Source organism: Diorhabda carinulata, chromosome X (genome assembly GCF_026250575.1).
Source record: "Diorhabda carinulata isolate Delta chromosome X, icDioCari1.1, whole genome shotgun sequence".
Taxonomy (NCBI): Eukaryota; Metazoa; Arthropoda; class Insecta; order Coleoptera; family Chrysomelidae; genus Diorhabda; species Diorhabda carinulata.
In genome coordinates this window covers 58203795-58220632 of record NC_079472.1, presented here as the reverse complement: position 1 = coordinate 58220632, position 16838 = coordinate 58203795, and the positions used below count along the sequence as shown (strand labels likewise).

The window sequence follows — 16838 nt, the reverse complement described above, 5'->3', positions numbered from 1 at the left end:
TTGGGATTGTTCGAGTGGTAGTCTATAACTTAAGAATACGAAAACGTTAAATTAACGTCAAATTGTTTTATTTCTCTACATAAAACAAAATCTAGAAAAATATTACATTTGCTACTCCATCAGTGGTATTTTAGCGGCTCTAAAATCATACTGCTCTAATCCAGGGTGATCCTCACAAATGACCTTGTAAGCATACAATATTCTCACGAATTCTTCATTACTTATTTGAAATGGTCTTGTAGTGGTCTCAATATCAGCTAGTTTACAAAGTTTGACGCCTAAAAATTAATAGCACATTGATATACAACATATACATGGTGTTTTCTAAATAATCTATAATATTGTAGTGTGAGCTTCGTCACTCCATTTTAAGAACAAAAATTCTGATGAAACATGTTTTGTCGTTAACGAGATACAGGGCGTTGAATTATTTGTAATGAATGAGCTATGACTGTAAGTGAAATTGATATTTCCTAGTGGCGCTACTAGAAGTAATAAGAAAGAACATGCTTATTCTAAGTGACCTTTGTAATAATGTTGTCAAACTTAAAAACTAATGCAATAAATGAATAAGAAATAAATAAAAATTATTTTGAAAAATAGCAATTGGAATATTGAGTAATCTTGAATTTTGTAGGGGGAAATTGTTTATCAGCTTCTCATTTGAGATTGAATTTTATTATCATAAAAATAAAAGTTGTAGCTCATATTCTAGTACAATGTTACACCGAAAATAAAAACTTTCAAAAGTTTGAATTAGATCACTGAATAATCACCAGTGAGATATCAGTTGGATTATCAATTTTGTCAAAATTTTTAAATAATATATTTTTCTCAAATGCAATTCTTTGGAAAAATTAAGAACCAATAAAATCACAATGGCTGGAAAACGCGATGCCCATCAAAAAAATATTTTCCGCAAAGTTCGTGAAAAACCATTTTCGTTTGTACTTCATATTTTGGAACAACATACAACAAACTTAGCACAATCCAGAGCAACAGTCAAAATCGCGGTACCTCAAAAGTGTGGTGTTAGCTCAATAATCGGCTTTTTTGAATGTTTTTTTAAAAGTTTCAGTCTCAGCCCTATGCTATTTTGGAACAATACAGAACAACTGGCCTACACTTCAATAATGGCAAAACAAAGTTTATGGAAATAAAGCATAAATTTGGAAGCAAATTCAATTTCAAAACATGATAGGACGTTAATAGAATTTGGATACTAGATAATAAATGCCAAGAAAAGGAAATCGAACAAGAATTGCCAAAAATAATATAAACATCGAAAGATTTATCCAGATCTAAGAAAGCTCCAATTTATAAGACAATTTTGAGACCCACCCTAACATCCGCATGTGAAACCTGGAAAATGACAAACAAAACTAAACAGTAAATGGAAATTTGGGAGAGAAAAATACTAAGAAGAATTTTTGAAGCAAAGCAGACAGAGTTGGAATGGGAGGAAAGATTAAATCATGAAATTTACACTTTTCAATGAATTATAATGGCTAAGTCACTTAGAACAAATGGATGAAAACAAATTCTTGAAACGAATTGCATGAAAGATAACAGATGGTAAGAGGAACAGAGGTAGACCAAGAAAACAGTGGAGGGAAGTAATGAAAGAGAACTTTAGAGACAAAAAGCTAGGGACCAAAAGAAGTGGAAAGAAATTACAAGGTTATGGGATCTAAATGGTCTGCATATGAGCACATATACATAGAACAACCATCAAAATATCTCTAACTTGAAAGTGAGGTGCCATCTTCTTGGGGGTAGCAGGGTGTATGAAAAATTTTGGAAAATCTTAGAAGAAGAGCATAGTCCAAGTGCAAAATAGATAAAAATTACTAAAACAGTATAACAATTTATTGGGGTGCTTGTCCATAAACTGATATTGATTTTTTTTATTCAAAACGAAGTTACATGGGTTTCCTTCAATTTTAAACATCTGGAAATAATGAAAGTAAATTTTGACCTAACCAAAAATACTTGAAATTATATTATTTCCAACTTAAAATATTGCATTACCTAGATCAGTTCTCAGATGTTCTGGAAACAGTTTTTCAATTCCTCGTATGCAATACTTCTGCCTCATATTAAAAATGGTTCTTAGAACTTTTTCAACCATTTTGAATGGAAGATCCACTAGAGGATATTTCAATGGAACAAGAGTCATTACAGCAACGTCGACATCTGGTTTTGGTACAAATGCTTTACCGGGTATGGTGAATTTATATTGAACTTCACACCATAATTGACACATTACTGATAAACGACATCTTTGTTTGTCCATAATAGGCGCCACCATTCTTTCCCCAACTTCTTTTTGAAATGTTAAAGTCATTGATGATCTTCCGAAGGTCCACGCTGAATTTTTCTCAGATATTGACTGTAGAAATCTAATGATGAGATTTGTAGAAACACTGAAAGGTAAATTACCTAAAATGTATATAGTTGATGCTTGTGCGTTTTGTTAGTCTACTATAAATACCTATTAGATGAACTGGAGGTGGTGCCTCAAACCAATCATGTTTTGGAGCTTCTTTAAAACCAGTCTCGAAATTGTAACTTCTGATATCATCAATTTCTATTTGAAAATCAGTAAAATCTTTACAACATTCTTGCAATAGCTCCAATGTAGGAAGGAACCTGGGATCTTTTTCAACTACAATCAATTTCTTAGGTTGCTTTTTTATTATTGATCTAGTGATACCTCCTGGTCCAGGACCAATTTCACAAACATGATGATCTCTTAATTTTCCAGCAGCTTTAACAATATTATCAGTAATCCTACAAAGGAATTATTATTCCATTAAAAAAATGGTCGTTTCTATCAAAAGTTGAGAGCTACTAACCTCTCATCCATTAAAAAATTTTGAGATAACTGACGAAGTGCTCGAATACGATATAACTTAACTAAATCTCTAATAGTAGGTAAAGGAGGTAAACGAATATGCTTTCTTGGAGTAATCATTATTGAGTAGTTTTAACTGGCTCGTCAAAATCATCCAAAAATCTTTCCTGTCTTACAGCTAACATGGAATACCCATATATACTGAAAATGCCCACGGTTATAAGACCAGCTGTAATTAAATTTCTTTTTCTCAAATTCTTCAACTTTTGCACTCTCTCTTGATTAATTTTTTCAATTTCTTTTATAAAATTCAGGTCTGTCTTATTAATTTTGCTGAAATCAATTTTAGGCATACGATCAGACATACTTTATTATTATTTTCGGGGTTTTAATGTACATGAAAATAGCAAATCTTTACTTTAACTTAACCTCAATTTTTAACTTAACCACAGAACATACCGAGGGTAAGTTCTATAACTGACATTGACTTATTAGAAATGTACTGGCAGTATTAACTCTATGGTACTGGACAGACATACGGTGTATTCTACTAAACGTTCACGGCGTCTGAAATACTTTTTGGAGCGTTCCACATAGAGACTACGATTTTTGTGATCACGGCGTGATTGTCACTCATCTCTATAGTTCACGACGACCCTTGTCAAAAGGTGGGTCAATGTGAGCGTTGAAAGAATTAGTGGGATTTTCAAAACTCAAGTAACGTAGATTGCAACCATGAGAGTATTCTTCATTATTTTTTGCGATATTATAAGTATTTTTGAAACATTTTTGTGACACCACCAAATATTTCACCGTCGCCGCAGAATATATTTTGATTTTACTTTAATGTAAATCATTTAAATACTACATTCAAAAATTCAATAACTTACAAATCATAACATAACCTCTTAAAGCTTTTGCTTTACATTTTCTGTTTTGCCAATCGTTGATATTTATCTCAACGCTCAAAACGCCTCGTTAGTCATTTATATTGTACTCATAATATACTGGAATCCATGTAACTAGGGCCACAAAATCAGGTACTACAAAGTTTTACCCTCAAACTAACTATTTTATAGACGTTTCACGCAGTTGACCAAAGTATTGTATTTGATTTAATATCAAAGAAGCACCCTAAATTTCAATCGAAAATTCTACCGTCGAAACACCAGCTTCTTTTAAAAAGTGGGTAAGATTTACAGTTTCCGCGCCGGCCGCCGTCCCGTCCGCAACGTGTAAATTAATACAACTTGTGGTGATGTGGTTGCAATCTTGCATAAACTTGTTTAATTCTTCAACAATATAAACACGAATGTCAAGGATGAACGGTACTCATTTGTTTTCGGAATTTCACAAAGAAAAGTGAATGTCAATTTCAGAAAAGTGAGTACCTACCTACTTATAAATTCAACTACAACGCAAGTTTCTATAGATTTAATCTTTTTTTCGAGATTTGGAAATCAGTACTAATGTAGCTGCACCACCTGATCCAACAAAATTTTGAAAGTGGACTATTCTTCAACTATTTTTTTATTAGAGCTGATGGTATCAACTCAATTTGCTGCCCTATGCTACAACCTACTTAGCCTGCTGGTGAATCCACCGCTGCTCTACAGTTTGATGATGATGATTAAAGCAACTTTTAATTCAGTACTTACGAGTTTATTATTAATTTAATTTGGCATTTGACAGTACCTACTGATACAATCGTTTATAATTGAATATATGATTTTAAACATGTACTGTATTTTTTTTGTAATGCCAAGGTTGAGTATCATTTTGCTTTAGTATTTCAAAACCAACAAAGAAAAAAGTTTGCTTCACATAAATTCAATATAAATTTTTTTCCACAATATAATTATTATTCATATAAATCTTTATTTTTGTGAAATAAATCAAGTATAATGAAATTATTTTTCTTAATTAATGAACCGATGAAAAAAAAATCATCTACCTATTCGGGTGTCGTTTTACTGAATAAAATTTGTAGTATAATCAGAAGAAATTATTTGCACGTAATTAGTATTGTTTGATTAATTGGCAATTATTGAGCATCGCATAATTGGTTATTTGGTAACGTGTTCGGTCATTCCTTTAAGAGGATATAAAATAATTTTAAAAATCTCACAACAAAATTGGCAAAGAAAATTGAAATTCTACAACATATACAACATCTAATGAACCTACTAGACTAGTATTTTTAAATCTATTAAGGGTGTATTCTGGTTTAGGAATTTGAAAAAAGCTATTTTTTGCATTCTTTTAAAGTTTAGATCCTTAAGAACAGGGTTGGAAGAGAGCCTAATCCGACGCTTATGCTTACTTTGTCCGACCCGTTAAAAATTCTCTCATACACTTATTTGAAATGCAGAAGTTTCAATGAAGCATGAACGGTAAAATACCTTTTTACAAACATTGATAAGAAAGTAATTTGTTTCGTTTACCAGGAATCAATTGCTGTTTTCTAGGTATACAATTTAAACATGCATTTTGAATCAAAACATCCAAAATATGCATCTCACTATCTTTAAAAAAACTTCGAAGTGTAGCAGAAAAAAAAATAATAGAAATCTTGATTAAGCAACAACATGTGTTTATCAAACAAAGTAACATTGAGAAATCTACAACTAAAGGAAGTTATTCTGTTGCACATAAAATTGCTAAGTTCTGCAAACCTTTTACCGAAGCAGGATTTGTTAAACAATGCATGATACAAGTATGGGAAATATGTTGTCCTTGAAAGTAACATATTTTTGAAAATATGAGCCTTCCCAAAAAGACCGGATCGAAATATATGCGGAAAATTTACTTGACCAGCTATGATCAAAAATTACTCATTTTACATATTGTTCTCTGCAATATTACTGACACAAGTAAGTTATCAACATTTATCCGAGGCACTAACAAGAAATGTGAAATAAGCGAGGAATTTCTTAGTGTACATCCAATTAAAGGTACAACTACCGCGACGACTTCTTTATCGCTGTTGAATAGTGTTTAGTTAAAGTAAATTTAATTTGGAATAAAATAGTAAGCATCACTACGGATGACTGTCTTAGTTTAACAAGGACAAATGTCGGTTTAATAAAACGACAAAGTAAAAGAGTTGTAGCCAGAACGGGATATATTATTTTGATACTGTTGTGACAAAAGTTGTGAATTTTATCCGTGGACGTGTTTTAAATCATCGATCGACAGTTTGTTGAATTTTTGTAAGAAATTGAAAGTGATTTTTACGAAATTCTTTATTACACCGTAGTGCGATGGCTTAGCATCGGTAAAGTTGTGGACAGGTTTCAATATTTACTTCATGAAATAGTATCATTCTTGTCGATAAAAGAAAAACTACATGATTTTCCTGATTTTCGTTTTCAGTAGATATTGTAAAATATTTGAATGAACTAAATATAAATCTACAAGGGAAAGACCAGTTCGCTTTCAAACGTCAAAGTATTTATGATAAAACTCAATTTATTTTAATAAAAAATTACTAAATCATTTACCCTCATTACATTGAAATTCAATTAGGATAAGTCCCTAATCTTCATGTCGAAAATGAATAGGAAGCTTACAGCACCGGAAATTCAAATGCGGTTCAATGATAGTCACAATAAACAGATTTAAATAAGTGTAGTAAAAAAACGCTTACAAAAAGTAGACCTAAATGGCAGAATTTCTACAAAGATACCACTCTTGCGGCGCGGAAACAGAAAAAAAAAGACTAAAATGGACCCTTGCACATAAATATTGAACAGTAGAAAACTGGAAATAAGTCCTGTGGACTGATAAGTCCAATTCGAAACCTTTGGGCAAAAGCGAAGCGGATATTTAGTAAAAATGCACCCAGATGCTATAACTCCAACTATTAAATATGGAGGTGGCTCCATGATAGTGTGGGGTGTTTTTCTTATGCTGAATCTCTACAGAATTAAACGTGGACAGAAATGGTTCCCATTACATATTAAAAACGCATACTAACCCTTCAGTGATGCACCTAATTGGCCGTGGGTATGTGTTTCAGTAAGATAATGACCCAAAACACGCATCTTTGTCTCAACTATTAAAAAAAAGGATAGTGGTGTTAGAAATGATGAAATGGCCCCCACAATTGGATCTAAATCCAATAGAATTATTGTGGGATGAACTGGATCGGAAAGTTAGTTAGTGTAGTTAACAAGTGGCAGGATTTCTTTGATGACAAGAAGATGTAGCAGTATAAAATGAAAAAGACAAGACTTTTAATATTTTTCAAATAAAACTTGTTCTAATTTGATTTATTTTACTTTTAACAAATTTTCATCTTGTACGAAAACTTTCTGTCGGCAGTGTATTTTTTGTTAATGATTGTTAATGAAAATAAATATCGATCACAAATTACTGACGAAAATCTACACTCAGTATAAAGGATTTCTACAAGTGATTTGGATCCAAATTTTGAATAAAGAATTTTCGCAAAAAAATTTATATTTCATGTCAACGCCAGTTTGTGGGTTTTTTTGTTTCAGATCACTACAAGGGCTTGAATCATGTCAACCAGGGTGCACCGTTTTTTTAGCCCCCAATTAACGGGCATGTAATTCATTGAAATTTTGTTTTTTTCTTACAATTTTTTTATACTCTTATACAGTCAATAAATATTTAAAAAAAATGGATAGTAAAAATGTTTTTCATTTTTTTACGTTAGTTTCAAAAATGCCTTAAATTTAGGCTTCTAGATCAGAACACCCCCTTAATTTATAGTTCAATAATAATTACAACATGTTAATGTACCAAAAATAAATAACAATTTTCAAAATTTCAAATTATTACAGAAAAAATTCTTGCAGCGGATATTCTTTTAAAATAATATTTGTTCCAAAGTTGAATAAATGATGTACCATTCAAAATACATATATAGATAATTTACCAAAAAATGAATAAATTTTATAAAATAAAACTATGAAAATGAGCAACACCAACAAAAATAATGAAAATTATTTAAATGAACAACCCAAGATTATATATTAAATGGTAGATCATTTAATACTCAAAAATTTCACAAAAAAAAATTTCATGGCATACATTCCATGATTGCATTTTTATCAAATTTGAAATTTAACCACGAGGGAGCACAAAAGTTCGAATCGAAATTATCGTCTTCCGAGAACAATTGTTTCTTTGAATGTTTTTTCTCTTGACGTTTTTTGATATGCCTTAAATCATCTGCATCTAACTTATTATGCATGGATTTGGTCCTGCAATAAATGAAAAAATATTAGAAAAAATTGAGTGGTTCCATTGATGAATCAATAAATAATAATCCACCAAATAATATTACCTCAAGAATAAAAAGTAAATATGGATTTTGTTATAAAAAGTTCATGGATCGGACTCTGGTAAACTGAGTTAAAAAAATATCAGACAATGCCATCACTGCTTATATGAAATAAATGTAATAAACATTGACCTAAGGAGTGGGATTAATTAATCAGCTGTAAAGACTTGATCCTCCAGTATTGCAACAAGAAAGGAGGACACAATAAATCCTTTTAGTCTCAATGTATATGATACCCCAAATACATACATACATGCAACATCGACTTGCGAAAAATTTCGAAAAAATATTAAACTATAAGATTATTTAAAGAGTAAAATCAATTATTATAAACAACGAATCTAATAAATTTGGTATTTTGCTGGATATGTAAATATTCTACCCTAAATAATAAAGATACATTCAGCAAAAGTAACGATTGTTATTAAAACAATTTGAAAAAAGAAAAAAAAATGTAAGTCAACTCTTAGACTGTTTTATTTTGAGTCCTCAAGCCGCAACACTATTCGGAATTACATACTAGGAAGGACAAAAATGTCAAGAATGAAATAATAATCTCAACACACATCATTCTCATATCGTTAAACTCAAAGCATGATATTTTGTCAAAGAATGGCGTCGCTGCTTTAAGGAATCTAAGCCTTTTTCTGAAATAAGTAGGATATTCGCAGATTAGATCCTGTGCCATATCTTTGGCTTGTTTGCAGAATCTTCAGTTGCAATTAACAGGACACTTGATTGACCACTAGTTGAATATCGTTTCTGAACATCTAGAAAAATTCCTCAGACTTTTTAACCTATGTGGTTGATAATATTTTTGATTGTCTCATGTCTGGATTGTTTCTTCATCGAAGTTTCATCTGATTTGCGACATCTTATGAGGCTACAGTAGATCTGTGGTTCGGATTATGGAGTCGTCGCCCCTTTTTTTGGCTTTTTCTTTGCCTAATATATCTTGACGGCATGGTAGCAACTTTATTTCTATTAGCTAGTGCTTGCAGAGTTTGTTTACACTTTCACGCTAGTTTGGACGTGTGCTCAATACTCTCGAGTGGCTTCAAGGGCGCTTGGATATCGGAGATAATATAAATGTATTTTCATAGTGCTATGGAAATAACCAATGGAGCTCCTTGCTCCAGCGTTGAACTATCTGTATACCGCAGAGATATTTTTTTTTTTTGTGGAAGGGAAAGTCTTCAAAAGACATCTCGGCTGCTGGAATCGTGAGGATTCGTGGGATTTTTATCCACTAAAACCCCCCTTCATGCTTCTCAACAGACAGTATAACCTAACCACCGGAAAGTATTTCTTTATCATATTATTTGGACCTATTTTGGTCTATTTACTAAATCTTTCTTGTTTTGATTAATTATTTTTATCACCTTATTATATAGGGTTTCCCCGTCATCTATCATTTTATGAATATTTTCTGGTGACAAAAAGCTCCCGATTTTTTGTATTGTTGATCTACGTCCCTCCTGCCATCTTTGACGTGTAAAAAAGGTTTGCATGTCAAAGGATTCTAATTGTTAGTTTTCTATGAATTTTCTTAAGCATATTGCTGTACTTTTGAAATATGATCGCATGAGACTAGCTTGGAACATGATTGAGTGACTAACCATACTAAAGAGTTTTCGCTTTACAGAAGTAGAACCATTGAGGTTTGGCATCGAGCGGCCCAAGGGCGTCGCAGCTTTTTTGCAGGTATTCAAAATGTGTCTTTTCATAGAAGCCCCTGGTCTAAGAAGACTCCACTTTTAGTCTGTCAGTTTATCAATAATATTGGTATATGTTTGATAGTCATTGATCACCACTTTGAATGGGATGTTTGTGATCATCATGGTATATATTTAGTTATTTAGGAATAAAGGAGTGAAATATACATTGAGACTACGATAATTTGAAGTAATTCGAAAAATTTCCATTTGAAAATGACATAAATCTGAAGAGTAGTATAAAAAAATAATCCTACATATGATCAGTTATTTGGAGGGGTAATTCTTGAATTGCTGGTATTCTTTATACAAAAAAATTGGTCGAAGAACTTGCGTTTTGCTATCAATTTCAATATTTACCTATGTCTCGAATATACCAATTCGTTTTCACACAAACTTACAGACTTATGTCTAAGCCTGGGATGATTTGTACTACCATTAAGATTACACAATTGTTTCAGTCTTTTCACAAATGGTAAAACCATAAAAAATGCATTAGCATTTACACCTATTTTTGTCTTAGGTGTGGAATCTTTTTTACTGGTCGGTAAGTCGGTAACGGCGAACCAAGAGCATGCCTTTATTTCACATCTGGTTTTCGGACAGAATTTTGTTGTCATCGGTATATTTTTTATTATGTATAACCTAAAATAGACAAATAGAAGTTTAAATTTTAGTGAAGCATGAGTCACTTCATTTTGTAAAAAATTAAGTCATTTGGAATATCATTTCGATAAAACTTTCATATTAGAAAAAACCAAAAACTGTAATGGTTTATAAAAATGGAATTGGACTTGAACAAACTACAATTAAAATAATCTACTCAAATTTATTCGAAAAAAAAAACAGAATATGTATAAAAATTTGAGAAAACAAATATATACTTGAAAAGAAACTAAAAGAAAAAAGGGAGTATTAATTAGCAAAAAAACTGAAGCACCAACAATGGGACAAAACAAATCACTTTTTACAATCCAGAAAAGTGTCATTGCAGTTGAAGCTCAATCAGTTTTTTCAAAAACACAAGTATAAATACAGGACAAATTAATTGCGTTTTCACGATGCCTACAGCTATTTTACATTTCGAAAAAGCATTTGACTCGATTTCAAAAAAAATATGAAGGCTTTGAAAGGCCAAGAGATAGGAACGAAATTCAGAAGACTTATCGCAATGACTATGAAGGAACAACAAGTGTACTGACCAACAAAAGAGAAACCGAAGGATTCTTAATTTATAAAAAAGTAAGAGAAAGGGAATGATCTTCAACACAATTCACTTTATCGCTACAGGTGCTAAAAAATATAAATATAGGAAATTTAAGAATCAGTGGGGGTCAAATAATACCATGAGTAGTAGATGTAGTCCTTATTACAAAAAGAAGAAGATACATTAATGATACTGAAAATAGAGGGACGAGAATTGGGGACAAGAATGGATGAAAACAAAGAAAAATTCTGAGGTGTAGCAAGCAGTTAAAAAAAGGATTTTATGAATTTAAATAAGTACAAAACTTCAAATATCTAGGAATCGTGATTAATATAATAAGAATTTGTTGAAAAGCAAAATACTATATAAGAAGACCGAAATGAATATTTACAAAACAATGATAGGGCTGATACTAAAATACGATGTAGAAACAATAACAAAAAGATTAAGAATAATGAAAAGAAAGATGATAAGAACAATATTAGACCTAATCAGATTTGATGAAAACAAATACAGACAACATGAATTATAAAATAACGGATGAAGTTGAAAGGGAAGATACAGTTAAAGAAATAGGAATACAAAGAACAAAATGGTTGGTGCATCTATTAGAATGTATGTCATTCTATTGATATACATTTTTGAGACACGCTGTATGAAGGTTACTTAATTTTAAATCAAAATTATTTTTATTGAAATATGAAACGGACATTTTCTTGCTTGTATAAAAGTTTTTGGGACACGTGTATGTAAAAAAAATTCAAACAAGTATTGCTGTTTTATTCCTTGAAATTTGATGAGTTGATTTATTATGTAAAATAAAATATTGCATACCTAACTAGTTGATCATTTATTGTAGATTCAAAATATTCTTCGGGATTTAAATGATTGCTGATATCGAAACCGGTTTCTTCTAGTACTTCCCTAATAGCACAATGGGCAGGATCTTCCTCTTCATTTACTTTTCCTTTTGGAAAACTCCAAGAGGATTTTGTCCAATAACTCTGGACTAGAAGAACGTGTGATAAATTTTCAGACAGAATTATGGCCCCATACGTTGGTACGCTTTGTTTATACTCTTTCCATTCTTCTAGGATATCATTTAGCTTATGACTTTGGGTTTTTAAGTAGGGAATATGCTAAATAAAAACTTATTTCATTAATAATTCTTTTAAATCATTAAAGACAGTTATCAAAATACTACTACAGCTTAATAACAACACCATAGTGCATTTGTTTGGAATTTCTGGAACCGTTGGTGATATTCACACTGAACATATTGTTTACACCACCACTCACAATTACATCTTCAGAGACTGAAGGTGATCTAAAACCTATTAATTTGTTTTACACCTTTCATACTAAATTTTCCAAACAATTAACTGTCTCCCGCGAAAATTGAATCCATTGGGAAAATCTTTTGGCGGGAATTTTCACATTTATTCTTGACTACTAAACTATAGAGTGGGTTGTAAGGAATTTGCACTTTGTAAATTTGAATACCTAAATGACGCGCCAAATCGCATTTGTTGTCACATGACTGAGTGTGACGTTGTATAACGTAGAAAGTAAGTAAACAGACTTAAGTGAGGTTAGAAGTAAATATAGTTAAAACAGAGTTGTTGGGATTCTTTTAAAAAAACACCCGCACGGCTGTGAGTATTTAGTTTTGTAGAATACAAAATGACGTATCGTTGGTGCATTGTACCAGAATGTACAAACACTAGAATAAAAACACCAAATAAAGTTTTCCTGCAAGTCTCTTCATGGGAAAAGCGACGAAAGCAATGGTTTCAAACTATGCGAGCGGCAAACATGGCAGCCCAATATTTGTTTGTGAAGACCATTTCAATGTAAATTTTTTACTGTAGCTTTAAACAAATTTTGAAAATTATATGATGTGGGAGCTATTGCAATGCAAAAAAATGTTGTTCCAACCAAATTCGATTGCCAGAAAGACCGGAAAAGGGTATTTTGTGAAACACTTTGCTCGTTGGCATTAAAACGACAAAAAACAGACATTATCGAGGAACTTCTTAGTGCCTCAACTTTAGCTGGCTGTTCAAAAGATGTATAAACATCAATGTATATCAACATTACAGAAGTTGCAAAAAGTTATTCCCCATCAAATATTTTGGAAGTTTCTTCATCATCGCCCATTTGGGCAGTTATGGTCAAACCACATTTTCATTAATCAAAACATAACCTTCAAAGCTATAATAATAATTGATTTTTAGCAAAGAACGTAGCAACCATGAATGCATCTATCTTAGGTAGATGGTCCGATCTTGCTTATGATACATTCTCAATTGACTCCTTGTATATAAATTTTACTAACCTGAAACACATGTGCAGCAAATTCATATATACTGCATGCTTTTAACCTATTATCATTTCCAACATAAAAGTCCAAATAGAACCAATGAGCTAACTCAATTTGAAAACATATTCTTATTAAATTCTGCTTCGCAGATTCTGGCACACAAATAATAAATCTCCTGAAAAGAAAATTTTCTTGTTATTTTGTATTTATAAACTTGACTTTGTTGCCCATAGCCTAAAAAATTTGTTACGCTTTTTAACACGTGACTTCTGCTTTTTGTTTTCATAATATTTTTGACGAAATTATATAAAAAAAAACGTTTTTTTATTGGGAGCATCGGTAAAATCACGTGAAAAATGCAAACGAATGTGATTGGCTCTTTTCTAAATCTACGAAAGTTGCTACGAGGACGACGGGAAAAGATAAAATTCATTTATGCTGAAAGTCACCAACGGCAGACCAATCGGTGAACACCGGCATCAAACGGAAACTATAAATGGTCTTACGCAATTAAATGTTTTTAATTTTGTAATAGCAAACGACAAATGAATCAAATTTATGGATCAGCGTTAATTCATGAATCATAGAATATTAATTTATTTTATTTAGTTGTGTTTTAGAATGTTTTAAAAAATTAAAAAAACTTGAAAGAACTTTATATCAGCAACTATGAATAGCCTTATGCATTCCAATTTTTTAATTTCGCAGTTTGACCATCGGTCTGTTGATGACTTACAACATAAATAAATTTTATTTTTTTCCCGTCAGCCATTCATATCAACTTTCATAGAAATAGAAAAGTGCCAAGCACATCATATATATCAAACTTCTATATGGACAGTTGGTATAGGCAAAAAACGTTCCTATGTTTCTGTGCCGACAATATTCATTTTCTCTCTCGTTCGAGACGCTTTATCTATACTGCGCATGCTTCATACGCGCAAAAGATGTGTAGAACTAACTGAAGCGCTCGGAGGAGAGAGAGAACGATACACTATTTGTTTCAATAATCGGAACACCTTCCACTTATAGGAACTATCCATTTAAAAGTATTACATATATGAAGCATATACTTTGTGTTTGTCACGTGATTTTTACTTACGATATTAGAATGTGATGTTGGCTGTTAATTCTCTTTTGGTTGTTTGTTTATGGTAGTCTTTTGGCTTTGCTTGTATTCTCTTCATTATCTTATCCATAAATATCGAATTACAAACAAAAGCACAAAAATATCACAACAAAAAGTAGTACACACATCAAAAGGAATAACGTCAAGTTTATGAATAGACTGTAGAATTTGCTACGAACGTTAAACGGCAAACGTCTCACGCAATAGCAAAGGCAAAGTCAAGTTTTTGAATCGGCCTTAATTCCATCTATCAATTTCCATTAATATACCTAACATCGTCGGTTACATTTCATTTACGATTATTGTAATATATTTTACAGTATCTTATACTTTAATTTTGATAGCGTTCCAGTTGAATGTTTCTGGACACAATTACGTTTGGTTAAGCCTTCAATTCTATAAGATTCTATAATTTTTTCGAAATTTATATTCAAGTTTCTACAAAGTGTTATATTATTTAAATCTCGTTGAGAGTAACAAGGTTGTCACAAATGTTTTTATTTTTCATAATATACTTATATGTACATATCTATTAGATGCATTAACATATCTATTAATAGAATAAGAGTTTAAAAATGAGTTAATAGACAACAAGGTAGAACTAAAAGGCACCATCCATTTAAAATCTAGTAGCACTTATTAAGACATATATTTGCGTTTAACTTATAAAACATAGTGAAATAATTACTTACGTTAAAAGGTCATTTAGAATATCAATAGGAATAGAATGCTTTACTGTTCTCGTCTCGACATTTTCTGTTTCACCCATTATACTATTATCACAATCTTGAAATCATCAACAAGAACTCGAAAAAAAATATATAAAATATTACGTGTAATATATAAGAAAATGTTTTTGCCTTTTGCTTTTTTCATTCCTGATCGACATTTTGCTTTGTTATGATATGGAACAAAAACATAGACTATGTCAGCTGTCAAAGAGGTCACCCGACCAAAAATACCTACAAGAAGCTAACTGTAATTATATTCCTTTCCAAAAAACACTCTTCCAATATAAAAGTGATTAGGAAAAAATTGTCAAAATTGTCCAACGAAACTAAGGCAACACCATATACCATTGGTTTTGATTAAAAATGCAACATTATCAACATTTATTAGTTTTCATTATTGTGCTTCGGTAGACGTAAGTTTAGACATAATATGGTATGAAATAACTAGTTTGGATTTGCAGTCAGAAATCATAGACATAAAGAAAAGTAGGGACTAAACAGATGCATACAGATAAATAAAAAATTGTTGAGTTGAATGTGGAAGCTGTGGGCAAATTCATAATTCTTCTAGAAATATGGCTGCAAATTTAACACCCGATCAAGAAAACGTAAGTTTACATTGATTTATTAATATCAATTAACAGTGAAACGGAACTCTCGAACATAATTGTAGAATACGTTTCATTTCCTTTTGGCAGTTTGACATTTATAATCTGCTTTTAAATACAATTTTCTTAGTGATGTCAAAATAAAAACCTTTAGTGTTTATACAGTGATTTTATAAATAATTACATGGTTACATTGTTAAAAACATGACATTTATAAGTAATGTTATTTATAATTGGCTACATTAAAGTCTCAATAAAACTTGTAAAACTATTACAGTTTTGGTAAGGTATTAACTAACTAACGTGATTTGAGAAATATATTTTGGTTTAATTTTTTTTACGTCAATTATCCAGTGAGTTTAATGTTTTGAGAATAGTCCTTTAAAACTAGTATTATTTTAAAATGGTGCATACCTCATCCAATAATGAAATGGTATAATAATCTTTAATTGAATATTATTGTAAGTTTTCATTTTTTTCTTCTTAAGTAATTGGAATACCCATAAATACTTTCAAATATATGAGTCAGTGATTCCCAAAGTGGTCCAGGTGCACCCTCAGAAGTCCATGGGAAGCTCTACATCAGGATTGTACTTGAATTTCCATAGTTAGATGGTATAAATGTATCAACTAAGACCAGTAATAAGAACCATGAAAGTTGTTTACGAGGAAAAGAAGTTTGGGAACTTCTGTTATAAGTAGTATAGTAGTAGTAGGGTTAAGTGAGACTAGCTCATGACAAGATCCCCCATGATTTCAATGTTGACTACATGTCAATGTGATTACAATAGATGATATGTTTATAGTTAAGGAAACAAGATGCATGAATTATAATCTGTGTTTTATGGTGGAAAGAAGAAAATTTGAGGATAAATGCTAACAGAAACACAACACAGAAAAGAAATCAAGGAAAAAAGCATGTGTAAAGTGGAGGAGAGAGAGATATGGAGGATA

General features: G+C 31.3%; 3 protein-coding genes across 4 annotated transcripts in view; 1 reads left to right on the top strand and 2 right to left on the bottom strand.

The window, feature by feature from the left end:
- Positions 1-46: 46 nt before the first annotated feature.
- LOC130901837 (dimethyladenosine transferase 1, mitochondrial) lies at positions 47-3362 on the bottom strand. The gene is made up of 4 exons (XM_057813463.1): positions 2859-3362; positions 2495-2793; positions 2032-2442; positions 47-278 (listed from the first exon to the last, which is right to left on the bottom strand). Exons 1-4 carry the CDS (start codon positions 2975-2977, stop codon positions 112-114), a joined length of 996 nt encoding a protein of 331 aa, XP_057669446.1. The 5' UTR covers positions 2978-3362; the 3' UTR covers positions 47-111.
- A 1141-nt stretch (positions 3363-4503) lies between these two features.
- On the bottom strand, positions 4504-15722 carry LOC130901836 (m7GpppN-mRNA hydrolase). The gene is made up of 5 exons (XM_057813462.1): positions 15238-15722; positions 13432-13591; positions 11928-12232; positions 10247-10531; positions 4504-8091 (listed from the first exon to the last, which is right to left on the bottom strand). Exons 1-5 carry the CDS (start codon positions 15312-15314, stop codon positions 7908-7910), a joined length of 1011 nt encoding a protein of 336 aa, XP_057669445.1. The 5' UTR covers positions 15315-15722; the 3' UTR covers positions 4504-7907.
- The window catches only part of LOC130901832 (tyrosine-protein phosphatase non-receptor type 9), a 42120-nt gene continuing 40781 nt past the window's right edge, over positions 15500-16838 (top strand). Inside the window, exon 1 of one of the 2 annotated variants that reach the window (XM_057813457.1) lies at positions 15500-15884. In XM_057813457.1, the coding sequence (XP_057669440.1) occupies positions 15852-15884 (33 nt within the window). In that variant the 5' untranslated portion in view covers positions 15500-15851. The remainder of the gene's footprint in view (positions 15885-16838) is intronic. The other variant, XM_057813458.1, reaches the window with a different exon arrangement.